General features: G+C 44.4%; 1 protein-coding gene across 4 annotated transcripts in view; it reads left to right on the forward strand.

The window, feature by feature from the left end:
* oxr1a (oxidation resistance 1a) overlaps positions 1-19692 on the forward strand; it is a 242236-nt gene that overhangs the window by 160665 nt on the left and 61879 nt on the right. For all 4 annotated transcript variants that reach the window (XM_056285873.1, XM_056285875.1, XM_056285876.1 and 1 more), the window contains one exon: positions 8645-8727. In XM_056285873.1, coding sequence (XP_056141848.1) covers positions 8645-8727 — 83 coding nt within the window. The remainder of the gene's footprint in view (positions 1-8644; positions 8728-19692) is intronic.

The raw sequence follows: 19692 nt of genomic DNA on the forward strand, positions 1-19692 counted from the left end.
GGCTGCCATTTTGTCATACCTTTTAATAATAATAATAATAATGTAATAATTAATGATACATTTTATTTGTGCAATGCTTTTCAAAGTACTCAAAAGATGCTTGACATATGTTAAAATAGATATAAAAGCAACACAACAAAAACAAAACACATTAATCACACATTAAAAGCAATTCTGAAGAGGTGAGTTTTGATTTATCATTTAAATACAGACAGGTCAGTGCAGTCTCTGATGTGTTTGGAGAGGGAGTTCTAGAGGGAGAGGGCAGGAATGGCGAAGGCTCTGTTGCCCCAGGTCCAGTGCATGGTCCTGTGAGGTGGAGACAGGAGGTTGATGATGCAGCAGGTCGGTGAGGTAAGAGGGGGCCTAGTTATACAGGGCTGTGTGACTGCGGAGAAGGACTTTGAATTGGTTCTGTTGTGGGACAGGGAGCCAGTGGAGGTCTGGAGGATAGGGGTGATGTTGTCACGGAAGCGGGAGTGGGTGAGCAGGCAGGCAGCAGAGTTCTGGCTGTACTCAAGTTTGTTTAGGACTTTGGATGATGAGCTGTAGAGAATGCTATCACAGTAGTCGACGTGATGAAGGCATGGATCAAGGTTTAAATAGCAGAGAAGTAGAGTGATGTGCAGAGACTAACCATGTTTTTTTAGGTTGAAAAGGCACTTCTAGTGATTTGATTGACATGACGTTCAAAGGAGAGGTTGTTGTTGAAAATTATTCCAACGTTACAGATGTGTGGGGAGGGAGACAGTGTGGAGTTATCGTTGGTAAAGCAGAAGATGTGAGTGGTTTTGGTAAGGGATTTGGGGCCAATGATGACCATAACAGATTTATCACAATTTAGTTTGAAGAAGTTGGCTTGCATCCATGATTTAATTTCAGTGAGGCAGTTGATCAGACTGCAGTAAGTTGTAGTGGTGATGGATTTAGTGGAAATGTAGAGCTGGACTTCATCAGCATAACAGTGGAAATGGAGACCATGATGACATATGATGTTACCAAGGGAGAGCATGTAAAGGAAGAAAAGGAGAGGACCAAATACTGAACCCTGGGGGATGCCTTTGGACAGAGTAGAGGTGAAGGAGGTGCAGTTGTTGATGCTGATGAACTGTTGTCTGTTTGTCTTTAAAGTTATAGTTTTTTAATTTTCTCACTTGGGCGGCCTGGTGGGTAGCATTGTTGCCTCACAGCAAGAAGGTCCTGGGTTTGAACCCCAGGCCGTCCCAGGTCCTTTCTGTGTGGAGTTTGCATGTTCTCCCCGTGTCTGTGTGGGTTTCCTCCGGGTGCTCTGGTTTCCTCCCACCATCAAAAAAGACATGCATGTTAGGGTTAATACTCCTGTCTGTGCCCCTGACCAAAGCAATAGGAAAAAGAACTGGAGTTGGTCCCCGGGTGCTACAGCTGCCCACTGCTCCTATACCATAGGATGGGTTAAATGCAGAGAACAAATGCATCGTAACCGAAAAACTGTACACTGACAAAATAAAGTGGCTTTCTTCTTATCAGCACTGTATTTTACATTTTTGTTTGGGGAAGAATGGCATTACATGTATCCATATAGTACATACCACCCGAACAGGCGGTTTCTTCCAAAGATAGTTAACTTTGTCACTCCTGCTTTCAGTTATTTCGAGATACACAGATATTGACGATATTCTCTTCTATAAATTTCTTTGTCTTGACCCGTTTTAGAGAATATTACAGCCTACATACAAGTTGTACAGATGATGGTGTACGAACATTGCCAACCAGTCATCTAATGGGGCAAACCGCCCCCCCCCCAACTTCCCTCAACATCTCTTACTGACTCCTCATAGGAGCCTAAAGTAGTGTTTGAGTACTTCTGGTTAGCACCTGTTCACCCTGGCTCTCTTGTAGAGCACACACATCCCCAGCCATTTAGGGGCTTTCAAAAAATAACACACAGGGGGCTCTATTGCCTGCAGGCAGTGAAAATAAGGAAACATGGGGAAATTGCCTGGTTCACACCATGACGGAACGTTAGTCATATACTTGTTATTTCTCAAATTCCCTCCACGCATCAGTTTGTCATGGTTGTTTTACAGACCTGAAGAGCTAATTTATTTTGAGAGGCCATGAGTAGTTCAGTGATTCACACCCAACAGATTTTAATATTTAGTTACAGGAAACGGATTACGGAGTCACCTTTGTATAGAGTTGCCTTGCCTATTTCTGACATTGTCATCCACTGTGACTTATCCAGTGAGTGACCGGGTACTGGTCCACCATGTAGAGAATCTTAATGTGTTTTACACCATTTACATCATTTTGTTTAAAGCTTGCGGCACGGTGGCGCAGTGGTTAGCGCGGTCGCCTCACAGCAAGGCGGTCCTGAGTTCGAGCCCCAGCGTAGTCCGACCTTGGTGGGTCATCCTGGGTCGTCCTCTGTGTGGAGTTTGCATGTTCTCCCTGTGTCTGCGTGGATTTCCTCCGGGGGCTCTGGTTTCCTCCCACATTCCAAAGACATGTAGGTGAGGTGAGTTGGCCATACTAAATGGTCCCTAGGTATGAGTGTGTGTGTGTGTGTGTGTGTGTGTGTGTGTGTGTGTGTGTGTGTGTGTGTGTGTGTGTGTGTGTGTGTGTGTGTGTGTGTGTGTGTGTGTGTGTGTGTGTGTGTGTGTGTGTGTGTGTTGGCCCTGTGATGGCCTGTCCAGGATGTCTCCCTGCCTGCCGCCCAATGACTACTGGAATAGGCTCCAGCATCCCCACGACCCTGAGAGCAGGATAAGTGGTTCAGATAATGGATGGATGGATGTTTAAAGCTTGTCTTTTTAGCTATCTACAATGTTTTGCTTAAATCTCGTTGACTGAAGCATTCTTCAGAGGCCTTGCTCTGTGTTTACGTGAGAGAGAGAGAGACCTGCAGGGTTGTGGCAGTACTAATCACTAGTCGGAGCAGAGCCCAGTCCAATGTGAATGCAGTGAATGCATCTCTTGCTCTGCTGGCTGCCCCTGAGCCCTTCACTTATACACATTTTAGAGCTAGCTAAAGATGGCAGATTGGTCGTAAAGCACAATCACCATCTTTTTTTCTAACAATGGAAAACATTAAATAATAGTATCATAACCTTTTTGCATTAATGCTCTTTTTGTTCCATGCACCTCTATATCTCAGAATTGAATCACATTGTATGCTCTGCGATCATAGCTACAAGTTCTATGCATGCAGTTCATATAACAGCATGTTGTGCAATCAGAAACAGCCAGAGCATAGCCAGCTGCATGGTTGTGTGGTCTAGGCTCTGTCCTGGTTATAGTCATTATCACGCATTTTTTTTACTTGTTTGTGTTCCTCAGACACACACCAGTCCTTGTGACCGTTTATACTCTAGCATGGTGAGGGAAACCTTTGTTTTCCCAACACACAGCATCCTCTTTCAACAGCCAAGTCACATGACAATGCATGCACGCAGTTGACCCAATGTTGTGCTATACGTAATTTGACCCATTAATAAGCCCAATAAAGAGTTGTTTATTGGAATCAGTGACATCAATAACAGCTTCACATTAAAGTAATTTTGCCCCCCCCCCCCGCTTGTTATCATACCACAATGTGACCTCATCTCGCTTCTGCTACAGCTTTCCTACATCATTGTTGAGCAAAGATAGGATCACTTTTTCTAAGATTGGCAGTGGCCACAGGCTCATTTCTCTATGCTTTCCTGGGCTCCTTTTATTGCAACTTTGCTCCCCTTTTCCTTTTTCCTTTTCAACTAACCCTGCATGTGTCACCAAAACTAATAATGATTTAAACAGCTTGCTTATTTATGTACCAAAGAAATGATGCCTTCTTCCTTCGTATAAAGGCAGGGCTTATTTAGGGACAACAGATGCTCTGGGCATCCCGTGGAGAGGGATGAGACCAGAGCCTTTGCCGCTGAAGGTGTTCCTGGGCTGTTCTCCGCTGTGCTTTCAGAGTGTAAATAAAATACCCATTTGTGGTGCCACCATCCATAGTGAGGTTTAATTTTAGACCAATCACTGCCTCACCATGTGCAAACACCCCCTGCAGCAGCTGATGCATGCATCTCTCTCGATATCTCTTTCTCTCTTGTGCTTTCTCTCACTCTCTCTGTCATCTCTGCTCGTTCTCCATAAATTGGTAATCTGGGGCGTTTGAGCATGATCTTGTGTTAATCCCCATCATGCCAACCCCATTTTGCTTCAGTGTTTGAATGTCTTGTATAAGCAACTAACCCAAGCGTTGAAAAAAGCAAAAAACAAAAGACAAAATCCAGTAGTGTGAATGCTGTTTCTTGTCTTTGTAGTTTGACAGTAAGCAAAACATATAAACACCTCCACTTTCTACCAGCTGAGTCAGTTTGTATGCAGCCTGCTTTAGTTGCAAACCTGGAATTAAACGGAAAAACAATGGGTCATAATGAACATGACGCCTAGGGATCTCATTCATGTTTAGTTGCCCTGAGTTGGTACCCAAAAATCAGTAGCCATTTGCAGGCTATAGCTTACGTTTTTGTATATATTCCCATTGTACCCTCATTGTACCATGAATCTACACTCTTCCAAGGTTGCCAATTTGATGCTGAATTGGTGCACTTAGATAAACAGGGAACAGGCGTCCAGATAGTGTGGCAGTCTATTCTGTTGCTTACCAACACAGGGCTTGCCGGTTCAAATCCCTGTGTTACCTGTGGCTTGGTTGGGCATTCCTACAGACACAATTGGCCGTGTATGCGGGTGGGAAGCCGAATGTGGGTATGTGTCCTGATCGCTGCACTAGCGCCTCCTCTGGTCGTTCGGGGTGCCTGTTCGGGGGGGGAGGGGGAACTGGGAGGAATAGCATGATTCTCCCTGCCCTGATCCTGCCCTGGCGAAACTCCTCACTGCCAGGTGAAAAGAAGCAACTGGCAATTCCACATGTAGCAGAGGAGGCATGTGGTAGTCTGCAGCCCTCCCCCAGATCGGCAGAGGGGGTGGAGCAGCGACTGGGATGGCTCAGAAGAGTGGGGTAATTGGCTGCATACAGCTGGGGAGAAAAAGGGGGGAAATCCAAAAGAAAAATGGAACGGCCAGAAAAAAAGCATCTCTTTGCTACTCCCATGGAAAACCATATGCAGTTAACAGGGGTGGCCATGGTTGAAAGACTTGATAGAGTCTGGATTCAGTTTAGTCACCTTTACTGTATATTGGATTTGATTTAATAATTTGGATAACAAAAGCAGCCCAAACAGTTGCATTCTGCCTCACCAGCAAGCTTAACGATCTGGACTTAAATTCAGTGTACTACAAAATAAAGAGCCAGCAGAGTGGAAGGGCTTTATGGAATCAACCTGTAAAACAAAGACAAGGACAGCTACTGGTGGAGTCCCCCCTCTAAGTATGCATACATGTGCATTAAAATCAGTAGTGAAAATATAGTGTATGTATACAGTGCATGGTTAATTTTGTAATAACTGGTCTCAAATTATCATGATGTTAGTAATCATAAGATTTAATTAAGTAGCACTTCCAAATGATATCAACAAATCATTGTTTGATATATGAAACAAATAATGGCCACAAAAACAAAGTTGTAAAACATCACTGTGACATTCAGCATTCCTCACAAAACATGGTGGGAAGTGTGCAATGGCTTTCACAGTCATTAAGGAAAAGGGAGGGAAGGCTACGAAAGAGCTTCACACATTTTCAATGGCAGTTTTTTCTGTTAGTAATGAAGGCTAATCTAATATAGTAACACGATTCTATCTAATCTATCACCCTATAGCTGGCCAACTTAATTTTGACTACTTTCTTTTATAGATCATGAGTAACTCACTTAAAGGGAACTCTCCCAGATGACAGATTTTCTGGACATGCTTACTTTGGCACACAAGTTAAACTGTTCACGCTGTAGCTTGGTTAAATGTGGAATGTGCTTTGGTTGAGTTCAAAACAACTTAACAATGTAGCATTCAATCAAGAACCACACGATTAACAAACATTTAATTTACTTTATCAGATCACGTGGGAAAGGACACCCACCAACATCACATCCCTCATCTATGAGGGTACACACAGTAATAGTCGTTATGAGACGTATTCCCTATGAGTCATGTTTTGAGCTATCTGAGAGGTTTTATAACAAAGACATAATTTGAGAGACTTATTGGTCAACTGGAGCCTATCCTAAAGCAAAGGCCGTGGGCAAGACACTTGATGGACTTGGGGTAAGAGAAGGCAGCCCTGTGCTGAGGACTAGGTGACCTCTTTTGCCAGTTCCAACCTGACATCTAAGCCCAGTACTACAAGCAGCCTTTCTAACTAACTTAGGCTTACGCTATATAGTTCTCAAGACCTTTTGCTTGTGGTTATTGCCCTTGGGTCATTTTTGCACTTGAGCCAGTTGCACAAGTGTGAACTTTAGATCGTTTGTTTTGCTTTGTTTTTTTTTCCCCATCATTGCTGGTTTAGCATCACACTATGAAAATTCAACCAAACTGTGTTGTGTTTACATATTTACTGCACCTCATCAATGTCAATATCGCATCTACTGTCTACTATCAGTAACTTTACATTGTGCCATTCGCATTCTTGGTGTTGCTCATGTTTATTTGGTGCCAAGGCCAAAATGTGGAACACGGTGAACAGCAGTTCCCCTTAAATGCTTTGCATGCAGTCATGATGCACCATATTTATTGAAGGTGCAATGCTGAGAGGGTTTTTTTTTTTAGAGTACAAGTTGTAATCTTTGATTGCATTTGGCAGAAAGCCAAACTCATGACCCTGACGGTACCACTGTTCATTTTGAAGGAAACAGTGTTTGTGTCAATCCTTCAAAATATGCCAAATCGATAGCAGATCACTTTCTCAAATTAGACTGCACTAGCGCAGTGCCCATTCAAAACGTAGCTATTCGGAATGGGCCAATTGATTGGCCTCCAGTCTTGCTCCTTGCAGCTTTCTCAAGAACCGCTCATCCAATCAACTTTACTCTTGAAGGACTATGGGTGTAATCCCCGCCTCCGACCACACTGTGGGTTGCAATGGCAGAGAGGCGCTGTTTGTGTTTTGGTTTGTTGACCGCCACGGGAAGTGAGAAGCAGAAGTAGCAATTCAAAGTTTTATGACTTACTTTGCTGAAAACGTTTCTGCTTGCACCTTTCTCAAACTGCTCATCTAAACAACTTCACACTCGACACTGCGCTTCCTTGGGTTCCCAGCAACACACTCACCAAGTATGAAGTTGATTGGATGAACGGTTGTTGAGAAAATTGTAGGACCGACAGACAGACAGAGACTCCTTTCATTTTAGATTGTTTTCATAGCAACAGCAACTTGTAACGCAGTTCACATGAAGTGTACTCTGGAGCCCCGTTTTTAAGTAGACTCAATATAGCTTCTTTTTTTTTTTGGGTGCACAACTAAGTTCAAAAACAGCTTTCACGCTTGACTAAACATACAAACTCTGGGTAAAACCATCAACCCACCAATTGGCCCAATTGTGAAAGCAACCTTAGTTCTGTACCCTTTTCAAAGAACAACTTCGACCTTCTACCCCCATCTATTCCATTCCCATGAGTTTCCCTTCCAATGTGTTTCATCTCTCATCCTGTCCTCTTCTACCATCTTTCATCTCCTTTTTCTATATTCCATCTACCCACTGCCTTCATCTCCATCCTCCCCCAACCCCCAGCCTCAGCATTAGCTGCTTTTTCCCTCCTCTCCCTTGTTCAATCTCTATCCTCCCTTTCTTTTATCCTCTGCACCCACCAGTCTGAATGTCCCTTTTCACTGGCTCTCATTAAGACTCGAACCCCCTTCCCTATCTATCCTGTCAATTTTTCTATCTCCCAGACCTCTTCCGTCTCCCTCTTCTACTCTGTACATCTCCAACCTCAAGCCCTTGCCGTCTCCTGTCAACCCATCGTCCCTCTAACAGCTACATCTCCAGCCTCTTGTCTACCCCCCCCCTCGGTGTCCATCCCTATCACCTGGTGTATGCCAGCTTCTGAGCCTTAAATTGTTCGCCTTCCATCGGTGGTTACAGCCCCCCTCCCTCACAACCCATCCTCTCAAATTGTCCCATTTATCTCCTCCAAACAAGTCACTTCAGTTCCAGCCTCTCCTCAGCAGTGTCCTTCTGGTCAGTCTCTGTCCTCTGTAATAGTCAACAGGAGGATGAGAGCGAGGTGAACAGCATTCAATGCCTGTCATTGTTCTATGTGTGGTATGGGCTAGTGTAAGAAGGAGTGAGACACAGAGAGAGAGAGAGAGAGAGAGAGAGAGAGAGAGAGAGAGAGAGAGAGAGAGAGAGAGAGAGAGAGAGAGAGAGAGAGAGAGAGAGAGAGAGAGAGAGAGAGAGAGAGAGAGAGAGAGAGAGAGAGAGAGAGAGAGAGAGAGAGAGAGAGAGAGAGAGAGAGAGAGAGAGAGAGAGAGAGAGAGAGAGAGAGAGAGAGAGAGAGAGAGAGAGAGAGACTGGGGGAGAGCAGGAGGATCAAATCAGAGGGAACAGGAGGGAGAGAAAGTAGTACAGCGCTCACAGCTCACATCGCTGGCTGGCTCGCACGCTCACTGTTGACGAATGAGCTGTCTACCCACGGGGCTGGGAAACGGCAGCTTGTGACAAGCTGGGGAGAGAGGAACATGAATGTAATGCGTACCTTGCCTCGCTTGCTTTCAGATACCGGCCAGAAGAAGACCCCAGAGAAGAAGGATGGGAGGCGGATGTCGTTCCAGAGACCCAAAGGGACCATCGAATATTCTGTGAGTAAAGCAGTGGAGGCAACTCGTCTGTAGGTGCCTGTGGTTTTGGCGCTTTACTGCTCCTTTCTCTCTTAACGGTACTACTGCTTGTGTGTGCATGTGTGTGTGTTTGCGTGTGGGTTTGCTGTTGCCTTAGCTTAGTAGCTTCACTAATGCCCTAGCTGTAGCTGCTGTGTTGTGGTGCGATGTTCTATGAAGGCACCCTGCCTGCTTTCACTCAGTATCCCATTAGTTTGGGGGAGAAGCTTTTATTTTTCTACTGTATTTTACTAGTGTAACACGTGTGCGTTATCCGGTGACTGCTTACATGAAGAGGATGTTGTCAATGACAGACAGACTTCATCAGCTAATAAACTGCCTATCACGTCGCACAGTGTGGCTTTATTCTGCTGTCTTGGACATGCTGTTTGAGCAAGCACAGCGCTCCAGCCACATTTTGCATTTTAATATATGGAAAGGGAGATGAATTGTTTTTGTGTTTAGTGCACATTCTCAAGCCAGAGGAGAGGGGACCAGCGGGGGGGGGCTGCCGGCAGTTTTTATTTTCCCATTCACTTACCGTGTCACCTTTACTGTGTCACCTATCAGCTAACATTCCACCACAGAGCTCACCCGCTCACATATGACCTTCCAACTGCGTTGTCATTTGTATTGATTTGGCTGTTGTGTAGGAGAAGGGGGGGGATGAGAGAATTAGAGAGAAAGAGAGTACGGCAGAGGGAGACAAGGGTAGAGAGAGCTCAGATTCCCCGGCGTGAAGTAAAAATGGAGCCTGTCTCTGCCTTGCCTGGTTGTGTTCTTGAAATGACCCTCAAATCCAGCTGCAGTCAGGCTGCTTTTTCTCGCTTCGCCGTGGCAACAGTAGGGAGAGTGGGATTTCTGGAGCTTTGGCTGTCGTTCAGTGGAAGACGGAGAGAGAGGAGGGGATCAGGGAGAGCTGGTGAGAATAAGGAGGGAGACTGGAGGAGGCTGACGAACAAGAGTAGCCTAGTGACCACAGCACTCATTTCTGAACCACATTGATTTTGGCCCCAGTGGATTTTTGATCTCTCCTCCCAGCTCCTCTCTATTCATGCCCTTCTATTTTGGTAATTGCTCCACTTTTATCCAGCTGTGTAGCCTCTCTCTCTCTCTCTCTCTCTCTCTCTCTCTCTCTCTCTCTCTCTCTCTCTCTCTCTCTCTCTCTCTCTCTCTCTTGCGCATGTTGCTGCCTTCTGTGGATACGTTCTGCCATGATTGGCTCCCCTCCCCCATCGCCCAACACCTCCTCCACCCTCCATCCCCACCTGTCTGTCCATCTGCCCAGGCTAGCTGATTGACAGGGCTCTTGCCCCCCCCTTGCGGGGGATGAGAAATCCACACCATTAAGACAGGATATTTGTCAAGGCCAAGCACTTTGTCATGGCCTTGATGGCAAAAAGGGCGAGAGAGGAAGAAATAAAAAGAGGCATGGAAAGTTGACAGTGGGGTAAACAATACACCAAAGGAGGGAAAATCCTCACATCTCTATCACACAGGATTAAAAAGCCATCTCACTCTGTCTACCAGGCATCTGTCTCTGTCTCGTTCTCCTTCTCTCATATTTCTCCCCACTACTGGAGGACTGATAATGTGATAGATGGATGGATGGAAGGAGTGCTACCAACGATTGTGTCCAGCAGCTTGACGTGCCGCTGCAGCATGAAGCGGGGAGACTGGGCCCATGGAGCACATTGAAAGTGGTGTGACAGACCATCTTAGTGTGCCACGGCCATCTCTCTGCTCCCGCTTGCTCACAGCGGCCCCAGCGCAGACAGAGACGCATGGCAGACAATGTTCCGGTGTTTGAAAAGCAGTTTTATCTTAAACTCATCTCCTGCACTTGGGGTACGGCAGGCGATGTTTTCTCATCCCGTTTTCTAGCAGATAAATTCATAATCTGTCATCGAACGCCCACAGGAGAGGGGAGCTTCCGCTTATGCCTGCTTCATCAATAAAACCTCGCTCTCCTGCCGTCCACCCTTTTTTCTTCTCCGTATCTGTCTCTAGCCCATTCTTTTCTTTATTTCAATATTGAGATATAATAATCTGAACCGCTGCAACCCATCTGCCCGGACACGAACAGTGCTGGCCCACTCAGCCGCATCCAGCTATTGGCTGACCTGCAGCCAATTAAAAAAGTGTGTGAACTCTCTAGGAACAACAGAGTGATAGATGGGGAGATAGACAGACACAGACAGAACTGGAGACGGAGCAATCCGAAGGTGAGAGACACAAGGAAACGCTTTTGCCCTCCACCAATAAATAATTGCATGAAAGGGACGGACATTCAAAGTCAAAGAAAGGCAGACAAGGAGTACTCATTTGTCCCATCACAATTGTAACACATGCAAGGAAGCCTGTTCCCGTTGAGCTGCTGTTTTGATTTTGCGCAAGGATCCGATGCCAACAGTGACATGTTGACCAGCTAGCATTGTCCACATTGCTGTAGAGAGTTCGGGATGTTTTATGATTGGACTTTTTTTTTTCCTGAGCTTCTCAAGCCACTGTTGTCACTGTCTTTAATCCTTTGAATGCAAGTGGCATAGCAGAATCTCTCCTCACATTTAATTTTCTGATACAATCTGAACATTAAACGTACGTGGCACTGTTGGTCTCCTGTGCATTAATTCCAGATTGTACCCAAAGTACTACCCATCCATAGTGTGCATAGTGGAACTGTCTCTGCCCATATCACGATGAGTCAGAGAGCATAATATTTTACGTGTTTGTGTGCGTGTGTGTGGCGGGGATGGGGGGGTCATAGCAAGCTACCAATTAATTTACTAGAAAATGGTCATTCACTTTAACAGTATATCCAGATGCAGTTAATTGCTAATTACTTGCACTCGTTTTATAAATTCTCCAATTCGATCTATGCATGTTGTAATTCTGTCACAATTCCATCACAGCGAAGGACGGTGATGGCTGGTAATGACCGTGGCATGGTCACTCAGTGTCGCTCCGTCTGCATGTTGAATCGATTACTGCTTGGTGATTCGGGCTGAGGGGAGACACATTGGGCATTTGAGGGGTTGCGGGCACTAGATGAGTCATCCACGAAGAGCCAGGTGTGTCTGCATATACACGAATGTGCACAGACACATACACAAATGTTTTTGTGCGCATGCACACAAAAACATAGCTTGACGCCACGTCATCCGGCAAATCACAAACCCCTGATTGCATTATTCAATCCTGGGTTGCCAAGGAGATTACCACTGTTTCTGCCTTTTCGGAGCTCCTAGTAAGAGTGCAGGAGAACAAGGACGAGATGATGAAAAAAGGGATGGAAGACGAGAGATGTGTCGACGTTAAGAGGAAGAGGGCAGACGAATAGAGGGATGAGGGGAGGAGGGTTGCGGAGGGGAATGTGTGTCAGCGACGAAAGAAGTGGACTCTTGGATTGATGAGAACAAGACAGGTGAATGGATGAAGGTAGATAAGGGACAGAGAAATGAGCCCCAAACATTAGCAGCTCATTATGTTACCATTCAGTCAAATTCCTGTGCTAAAATCCCTCGTGGACTAAATGCTCCATCTACATGCTGAAGTTCAATGCTGGAGGCAGCAGCTATTGTTTACATTTCACAAAGGAGCAACGGTATGAAGACAAAACATTTTTCTTCACTTTTCATTTTTTAAGATCTATAGTTAGCTGGGGCAAGCTTCCGGTTTTTGTGTTTGCTTTTTTCTTTGTTTTGTTTTGTTTTTTTTTTTTTTTTTGGATTCCCCCCCCCCCCTCCTTATTTCTCCCCAGTCGCATCCCCCCCCCCTTCTGAGCCGTCCCAGTCATTGCTGCACCCCCTCTGCTGATCCGGGGATGGCTGCAGTCTACCACATGCCTCCTCCGCTAGACGTGGAGTCGCCAGCCACTTCTTTTCACCTGACAGTGAGGGGTTTTTCCAGGGAGACATAGCAGGTGGGAGGACTATGCTATTCCCCCCAGTTCTCCCTCCCCCCTGAACAGGCGCCCTGACTGACCAGAGGAGGCGCTAGTGCAGCGACCAGGACACATACCCACATCCGGCTTCCCACCTGCGGACACGGCCAATTGTGTCTGTAGGGATGCCCAACCAAGCCGGAGGTAACACGGAGATTCCAACCCAGTGATTCCCACGTTCGGAGGCAACAGAATAGACCGCCACGCCACCCAGATGCGATGTTCTGTGTTAATGATAGGATGACACCCCTTGTCATATCCGTATCTCCTCCCAGACATGGCATTGCCTCATGCACAGACCTCCAACATTTGTAACCCCTTTTTCGTTTGTTTTTCTTGGGCTCCTTGCCTCTGCACTGTTTGAGGTTTAAAGACTTGTAATCATTAGGTATACAAGGAGACTCCTGAGTTCGGGTCCACCTGCGACGAGAAGATAAAAATGTGGAAGTGTTACAGGGAACTTTCTCCACATGGTCTGTGAGAATAATGTGACTTTATGCCTTTGTTGTAATTGTTCTAAAATTAGGTCTCTAAATGTGCAGTAAAGGTCCATTTGCACAAAGTACACATGCCTTAAGGGTAGTAACGACAAAATCGCCATGACAACTGACATGCTAAAACCGGGCTTCATCCCTCATGAATTGCCAAAGTGGTAGCGCCTCTGATATGGCATTATGGGTGATTAAACCATTTGCTTGAGCATTATTTCTAGTTTGATGGCACACTCTGTTCGTCGCATTGATTATGATTTGCCTTTGTGTGGCTTGTTTAATGTGCTGCCTTTTTTTTTTTATCTCGGAGCAAAAATTAAAAGAAAACCTTTTGGACTTTGGATTTTATACATTTTATTTTTATTTTCCAGGACATCAACATTTTTGAAATTAATTCATCCATCCAGCCATCCATTATCCGAACCGCTAGTCCTGCTCTCAGGGTCGCGGGGATGCTGGAGCCTATCCCAGCAGTCATTGGGCAGCAAGCGGGGAGACACCCTGGACAGGCCGCCAGGCCATCACACAGGAACGACATACACCCACACATCCACACACATTCATACCTAGGGGCAATTTAGTATGGCCAATTCCCCTGACTTACATGTCTTTGGACTGTGAGAGCAAACTGGAGCACCCGGAGGAAACCCACGCAGACACGGGGAGAACATGCAAATTCCACACAGAGGACGACCTGGGACGACCCTCAAGGTTGGACTACCCCGGGCCTTGAACCCAGAACCTATTTGCTGTGAGGCGACTGTGCTAACCACTGCGCCAATGTGCCGCCAAAATTATTTCAGTTACCAATCAAACAAGGTGCTCAAGTGTCTAAGGTGTTGTTTTGTGGGAGAGATACTCCCATTCAGGGAACAGGATTTTGTCAGCTCATGGTGTGAGAAGTGGACTAGATGAACTCCATTCATTTGTTTGTTTAAATGAGAACGCTTGCACATAATAATGTGCACGTGTTTGCAAAGAAGTGTATTTGAAAGTTTTTGGTTAGGTTTCTTTCTAATAAATATTTAGACATAAATTTGTTCTCTGTTGCCTCATGGGTACATCATGCAGCTCTTGTTTTTTGTATACGTTTTTAGTTTTTCCAAAGCAATGTTTTAGGCAACTTATTCAAGAGCAAGAAGTGTGATGCAAAATGATGCGAGAGAGACAGATAAACAGACAAAGAGGGTTAGAAATTAACCATCACTTTGATAAGGATAATTGTGAGTGCAAAAATATAAACAGTCATATCAGAAAATAGTATAATAAAATGCTGATAACAATGCCCATTGCAATACAAAATACCATATAAATATTTTCACCTTAATCTAGCCTGCGATCCTTTCAAAAAGTTTTAAGACATGGTAGAAGGATGAACTTATTTATTTATTTCCAGTCCTTCTTTTTATATATATACGTATATTGTTTGGTGTGTGATAAAATAGCTCCTAAAATATTTTTTTTATAGCTTAGTCCCTCCAAGCCCTGCAGGTGAGAAGGCTCAGCCTCAAACACACCTCCCTGAAGAACAAACACACCTTTCAAAATGTGGTGTGAGGAGCAGTCGGCTGTGGCACAGCATAGCTGCATGGGAAGATGCTGATGTTGAAGCTCAACAATACTGAGCTAGCCTAGCAGTTGAACGTGTGTAAGAAGTACTATTATATTACATGCACATTGATATGCCTGTATGCTTGGTGTTATACTAAGACTATATCCACTGTAAACAAAGAGCATAATTAAAGAGCATAGGCATGTAAAGACACGTATATGTGCTCATTCAACACATGCTGCTAGCTATATAGGCCTAAGGTTGGCCAGTGCATACTATGTGGACCACTACATACACGTTTTACATTGCTACAACTTGGCATTTTTACCTCTGCTCTGTATCCTCCTTATTCAACATAGATTTAGAAAACACTTTTCCCTGGCTGTAAATTACAATAATTTTTGCCTTGGTGCTATTGTAGTTGCGTTATTCTTCGCAAAACAGTCTTCCCCCATCCCTCTACTAAAGAGCGTGTGCAGGGCTGTTTGGACGCGTAATGGGTTTTGTTGTGATTTAGAGTCCATGTTTATCTGGCTGTGGAGGGCTGCTATCTTGCGTGTTAATATTTATCCATCCATCCATGTAGCCATCCATCCATCATCTACTACTTACTACTAGCACTTTCTGCTTCTCCCGTTAGGGCAGTGCTTCCCAACCCAGTCCTCAAGGAACCCCTATCCTGCAGATTTTCTTTGCAATCCTAAATAAGTACCTGTTTGCATTTATTCAACCAATCAGCAATGAATTATGTCAGATGTTGCACACCTTGCATAATGAAGTGCTGTGAGATGATTGGTTGAGTAAATACAAGCAGGGATACCTATACAGGGTTACAATGACAATCTGCAGGATAGGGGTTTCTTGAGGATTGGGTTGGGAAATGCTGCATTAGGGATCACCACAGTGGATCATCCATTTCCATCTCTTCCTGTCCTCTGCATCTACCTCTGTCATGCCCACTTGCATTTCTTTCTAGTCATAGATTAACTCTCCAAGTTACTTGTTCTTACCAAAGAAGAACGGTCTCTTTAATTGAGTCTGGCCATCAAGCTGACTACCCTTGCTGGATCAGTGTGTCCTAGCTAGATGTCAGTCACCCTCAAGATGGCGGCCAGGGCTTTCTTTTACTCATGTTCCTTAAGGAGAGACATCGCCCTGGGAGGAAGTGACTTAATTATTCATCTGTACTTTCTGGTGAAAAATGGGCTTTATTGATCCAAAGGATAAGGACATCTGGTCTACCTGGCGTTAGAAGCTATGATCTTGATTGTAATGTCACCTTCTCTCTATCTCTGTCTCTCTGCCCCCCCCCCTCGTCATTTAGTCAATAATAGGTCTTTATCAGTGGGTCACATTTGGATGTCTTATGCCAGTAATTTAGAGACAGCTCCTCTTGCATTGCAATCAATGACTACATTTCCTAGGTTGGCCAGATCAGATGTCCTGCCATTTTAGTAATGGCAGCACATCTATTAGTGGTTATTTCATTCTATTGTAATTTAATACGTTTTTCCATTACTTTTTGCCAATATAGTTACTGTGATGGACAAGGATGATTTACCTTGTGTGACTGTGATGCCGACTCATGATCAGCTCTTGAATATTAGTTGTTATAGAATCACACCGATCACAATAAACAAAGTCGACACATTTAAGAATCATAGAATCAGACTTAGTCACTTACTCTGAGGGACCAGGGGAGCAGGCTGGATTCAAGACTTAGCCTTGAAAATGCGGAAAGTTTGATAATTGTGAAAACAATAGCATTCCCCTATCTTTCTTTTTTTTTAGGGATTTTATACAGTGCCAGGACAGGTCTGTTTTTATTTTATTTCAACATTTGCATCTTTTTTTAAGACTACTCATATATTTGGTGTTCATTATTCCATTTAAATTAAACCTGGAAATTATTGGCCGTCTGGGTAACGTGGTGGTCTATTCTATTGCCTAGCAATACGGAGATCGCTGGATCGAATCCCTGTGTTACCTCCAGCTTGGTCGGGCGTCCCTACAGACATAATTGACCGTGTCTGCGGGTGGGAAGCCTGATGTGGGTATGTGTCCTGGTCACTGCACTAGCGCCTCCTCTAGTCGGTCGGGTCGCCTGTCTGGGGACTGGGGGGAATAGCATGAGCCTCCCACGCGCTATGTCCCCCTAGCAAAACTCCTCACTGTCGGGTGAAAAGAAGCGGCTGGCAACTCCACATGTATCGGAGGAGGCATGTGGTAGTCTGCAGTCCACCACAAATCGGCAGAGGGGGTGGAGCAGCGACCGGGACAGCTCGGAAGAGTGGGGTAATTGGCCGGATACAACTGAGGAGAAAAAGGGGGGGGTCCACAAAAAAAATTTGGAAATTGTTAATAATCGATGGACCAGATAATGGATCGTTAGTGTTGATTTCTCACTTCTTTTATTATTATTTTTCTAAACGTGTCATGTCTGTATGGTTAAACTTTCCTGAAGGAAAGCGGTTGAGTCCCGCAAACTTTGTTTTGTTTTTGAGTCAACGCCATTCAAGGAAAATCTTTTTGACAGGCAATCCATTTGTGATTGATAACCTCACTTAATCTCAAAGGACCAATGCTGAACAACAATGTCGCACCAACTCTGATTTAATAAAGAAAACAAACAAACAACCTCTCCCTGTCTCTGGTTTGATAATGTCTAGCCTATTTAATGAGTGTCAAGGTATTCTTAATTTGTACTGATTGACTAATCTCTTGATGCAAAGTATCAAGCAAACACAATATAATTCAGGGTTCTATTTTCTTAACCTTTGCGTTGTGTGGTAATAATTAAGCAATATGTTTTTCTGTTTAGAGTGATGGTAGGTTATTGTCTTTTATTTTTCAGTTTTATAATGGTATACATTTCACTTGATTTCCACTGAGATCAATTTTAAGATGGTGCCTCATATGACAACAATCACAGCAGAGTAGAAATTTGCTTTAAGTATTAGCTGGCATGAATGTCCAATAGATGCTAATGTCCTGTAGGTCAGTTTGTGCGGGGCAACAACAGAGCCATGAAACTAGAAATAAAAGGCTTGTGGACAACAAGGTAGCAAATGGCACATATGGGAGAATCAAGGTGCCGCTGCCTCTGTATCTATGCTGACCAGTTTGAGTTATTAACTGAGTAAAGTGAGAAAACTTTTTGTCCCTCCCTCAGGTATATTCGCTCTCTAATCTTAAAATGCTAGCCATGTACCGAGGATATTACACTGGCATAAGTATAGAACAAGGGGTTGTAAGTTCTCTTGGGATGTAGCTATTAAGTTTCAGCGCAGCAAAGCAATTATGTCTGGGTCCTGTTTTTCTGTGTTTTTGCTATTTTTATGACTGTGTTTTAAAGTGCTGTTGTGTGTGTTTGTTTGTTTGCTGGTACTTCTATCTTTGTTGTATTTCAACCATCAGAGTGGTGACAATTTTGCAAAGTGAGGACATGTTGGGGGGTCCTCACTTCTTTAATGGTCTAATTTAGTGTTTGAAGATGGGTTTAACTAAGATTAGAACTAGGATTAGGTTGGAATTAGGGTACGGATTAAGGTTAGACATGACCTAATGGTTAAGGGCAAGGGAATGAGTGTAGTCAATGAGGAGTCCTCGTGTGTGTGTGTGTGTGTGTGTGTGTGTGTGTGTGTGTGTGTGTGTGTGTGTGTGTGTGTGTGTGTGTGTGTGGTTTGTGTCACAGACATGATCGATGTAAAAAAGGGGGGATAATCCCTGTGCACAGACACGGATCTTTGTCAGGTCTAAATGTTTGAAAATGGAGACCACACCCATATTTATACATCATGTACACCAACAGGCTGACAAGCTCCATGATGGCAGGTGTAGTTAACTGTCCAACTCACCCAGGGTGATAAACATCCAAAAACAATTAACAATACAATGAAGTATATAGACAAAAAATAAAGTACATGGAAAAAAATAGTAATACAGAAGCCATACTGTCAAACATGCAATTTATGTATACACATATCAGATTCATCATCCCATATATCAGTCTATCAATCTACAACACCTACGCTCAAAAATGTTATTAAATTAAAGGAGAAGAAACCTTGACTTGTACAGAAATTGGGTCTAACCCCCCCCCCATAAAAAGTAAACTAGATCAAATAAGGAAAAAGACAAATGTTGAATTTATAAAATTTAACATTTAGCCATTTTTAAATGTGTTAAGGTCTAAGAATATACAAAAATAACGAGAGAGAGAGAGGGAGAGAAATACTACCATCATTTGTAATTGTTTTAGAGAAAAAGTTTGATCCCATACTCTTGATTCAGACCTCTAGGTGTGATTCTGGAGAGTGAAAATATAAAAACTTTGGAGTAAGGGCGTCTGGGTGGCGAAGCAGTCTATCCCGTACCAACACGGGGATCCCGGTTCGAATCCCTGTGTTGCCTCCAATTTGGTCAGGCTGCTCTACAGACACAATTTCCCGTGTCTGCAGGTGGGAAGCCAGATGTGCATATGTGTCCTGGTCGCTGTACTAGCACCCCCTCTGGTCAGTTGGGGGCGCCTGTTCAGGGGGAAGCGGGAACTCGGGGGAATAGCATGATCCTCCCACACGCTACCTCCCCCCGGTGAAGCTCCTCACTGTCAGGTGAAAAGAAGCGGCTGCATGTGGTAGTCTGCAGCCCTCCCTGGATCTGCAGAAGGGGTGGAGCAATGACTGGGACAGCTCGGAAAGTAGGATAATTGGCCAAGTGCAATTGGGGAGAAAAGGGGGGGGACCCCCCCCCCCCAAAAAAACATACAACAACTTTGGAGTAAGAGGGAATATAAGTCGCCTCCTCTTCTCGGAGATCCAATGTGCTCAATGTCAGTGTATCTGAGAGAAGCCACCGGGTGATGCTGGTGCTGGGTAGGGATCTAGCTGCTGTGCTCTGCTATCTTAGTTTTTAGTGCTCTTTGTGTTTTTCCTACATATGCTAAGCCACATGGGCATTTG

Source organism: Lampris incognitus, chromosome 9, assembly GCF_029633865.1.
Source record: "Lampris incognitus isolate fLamInc1 chromosome 9, fLamInc1.hap2, whole genome shotgun sequence".
NCBI lineage: Eukaryota > Metazoa > Chordata > Actinopteri > Lampriformes > Lampridae > Lampris > Lampris incognitus.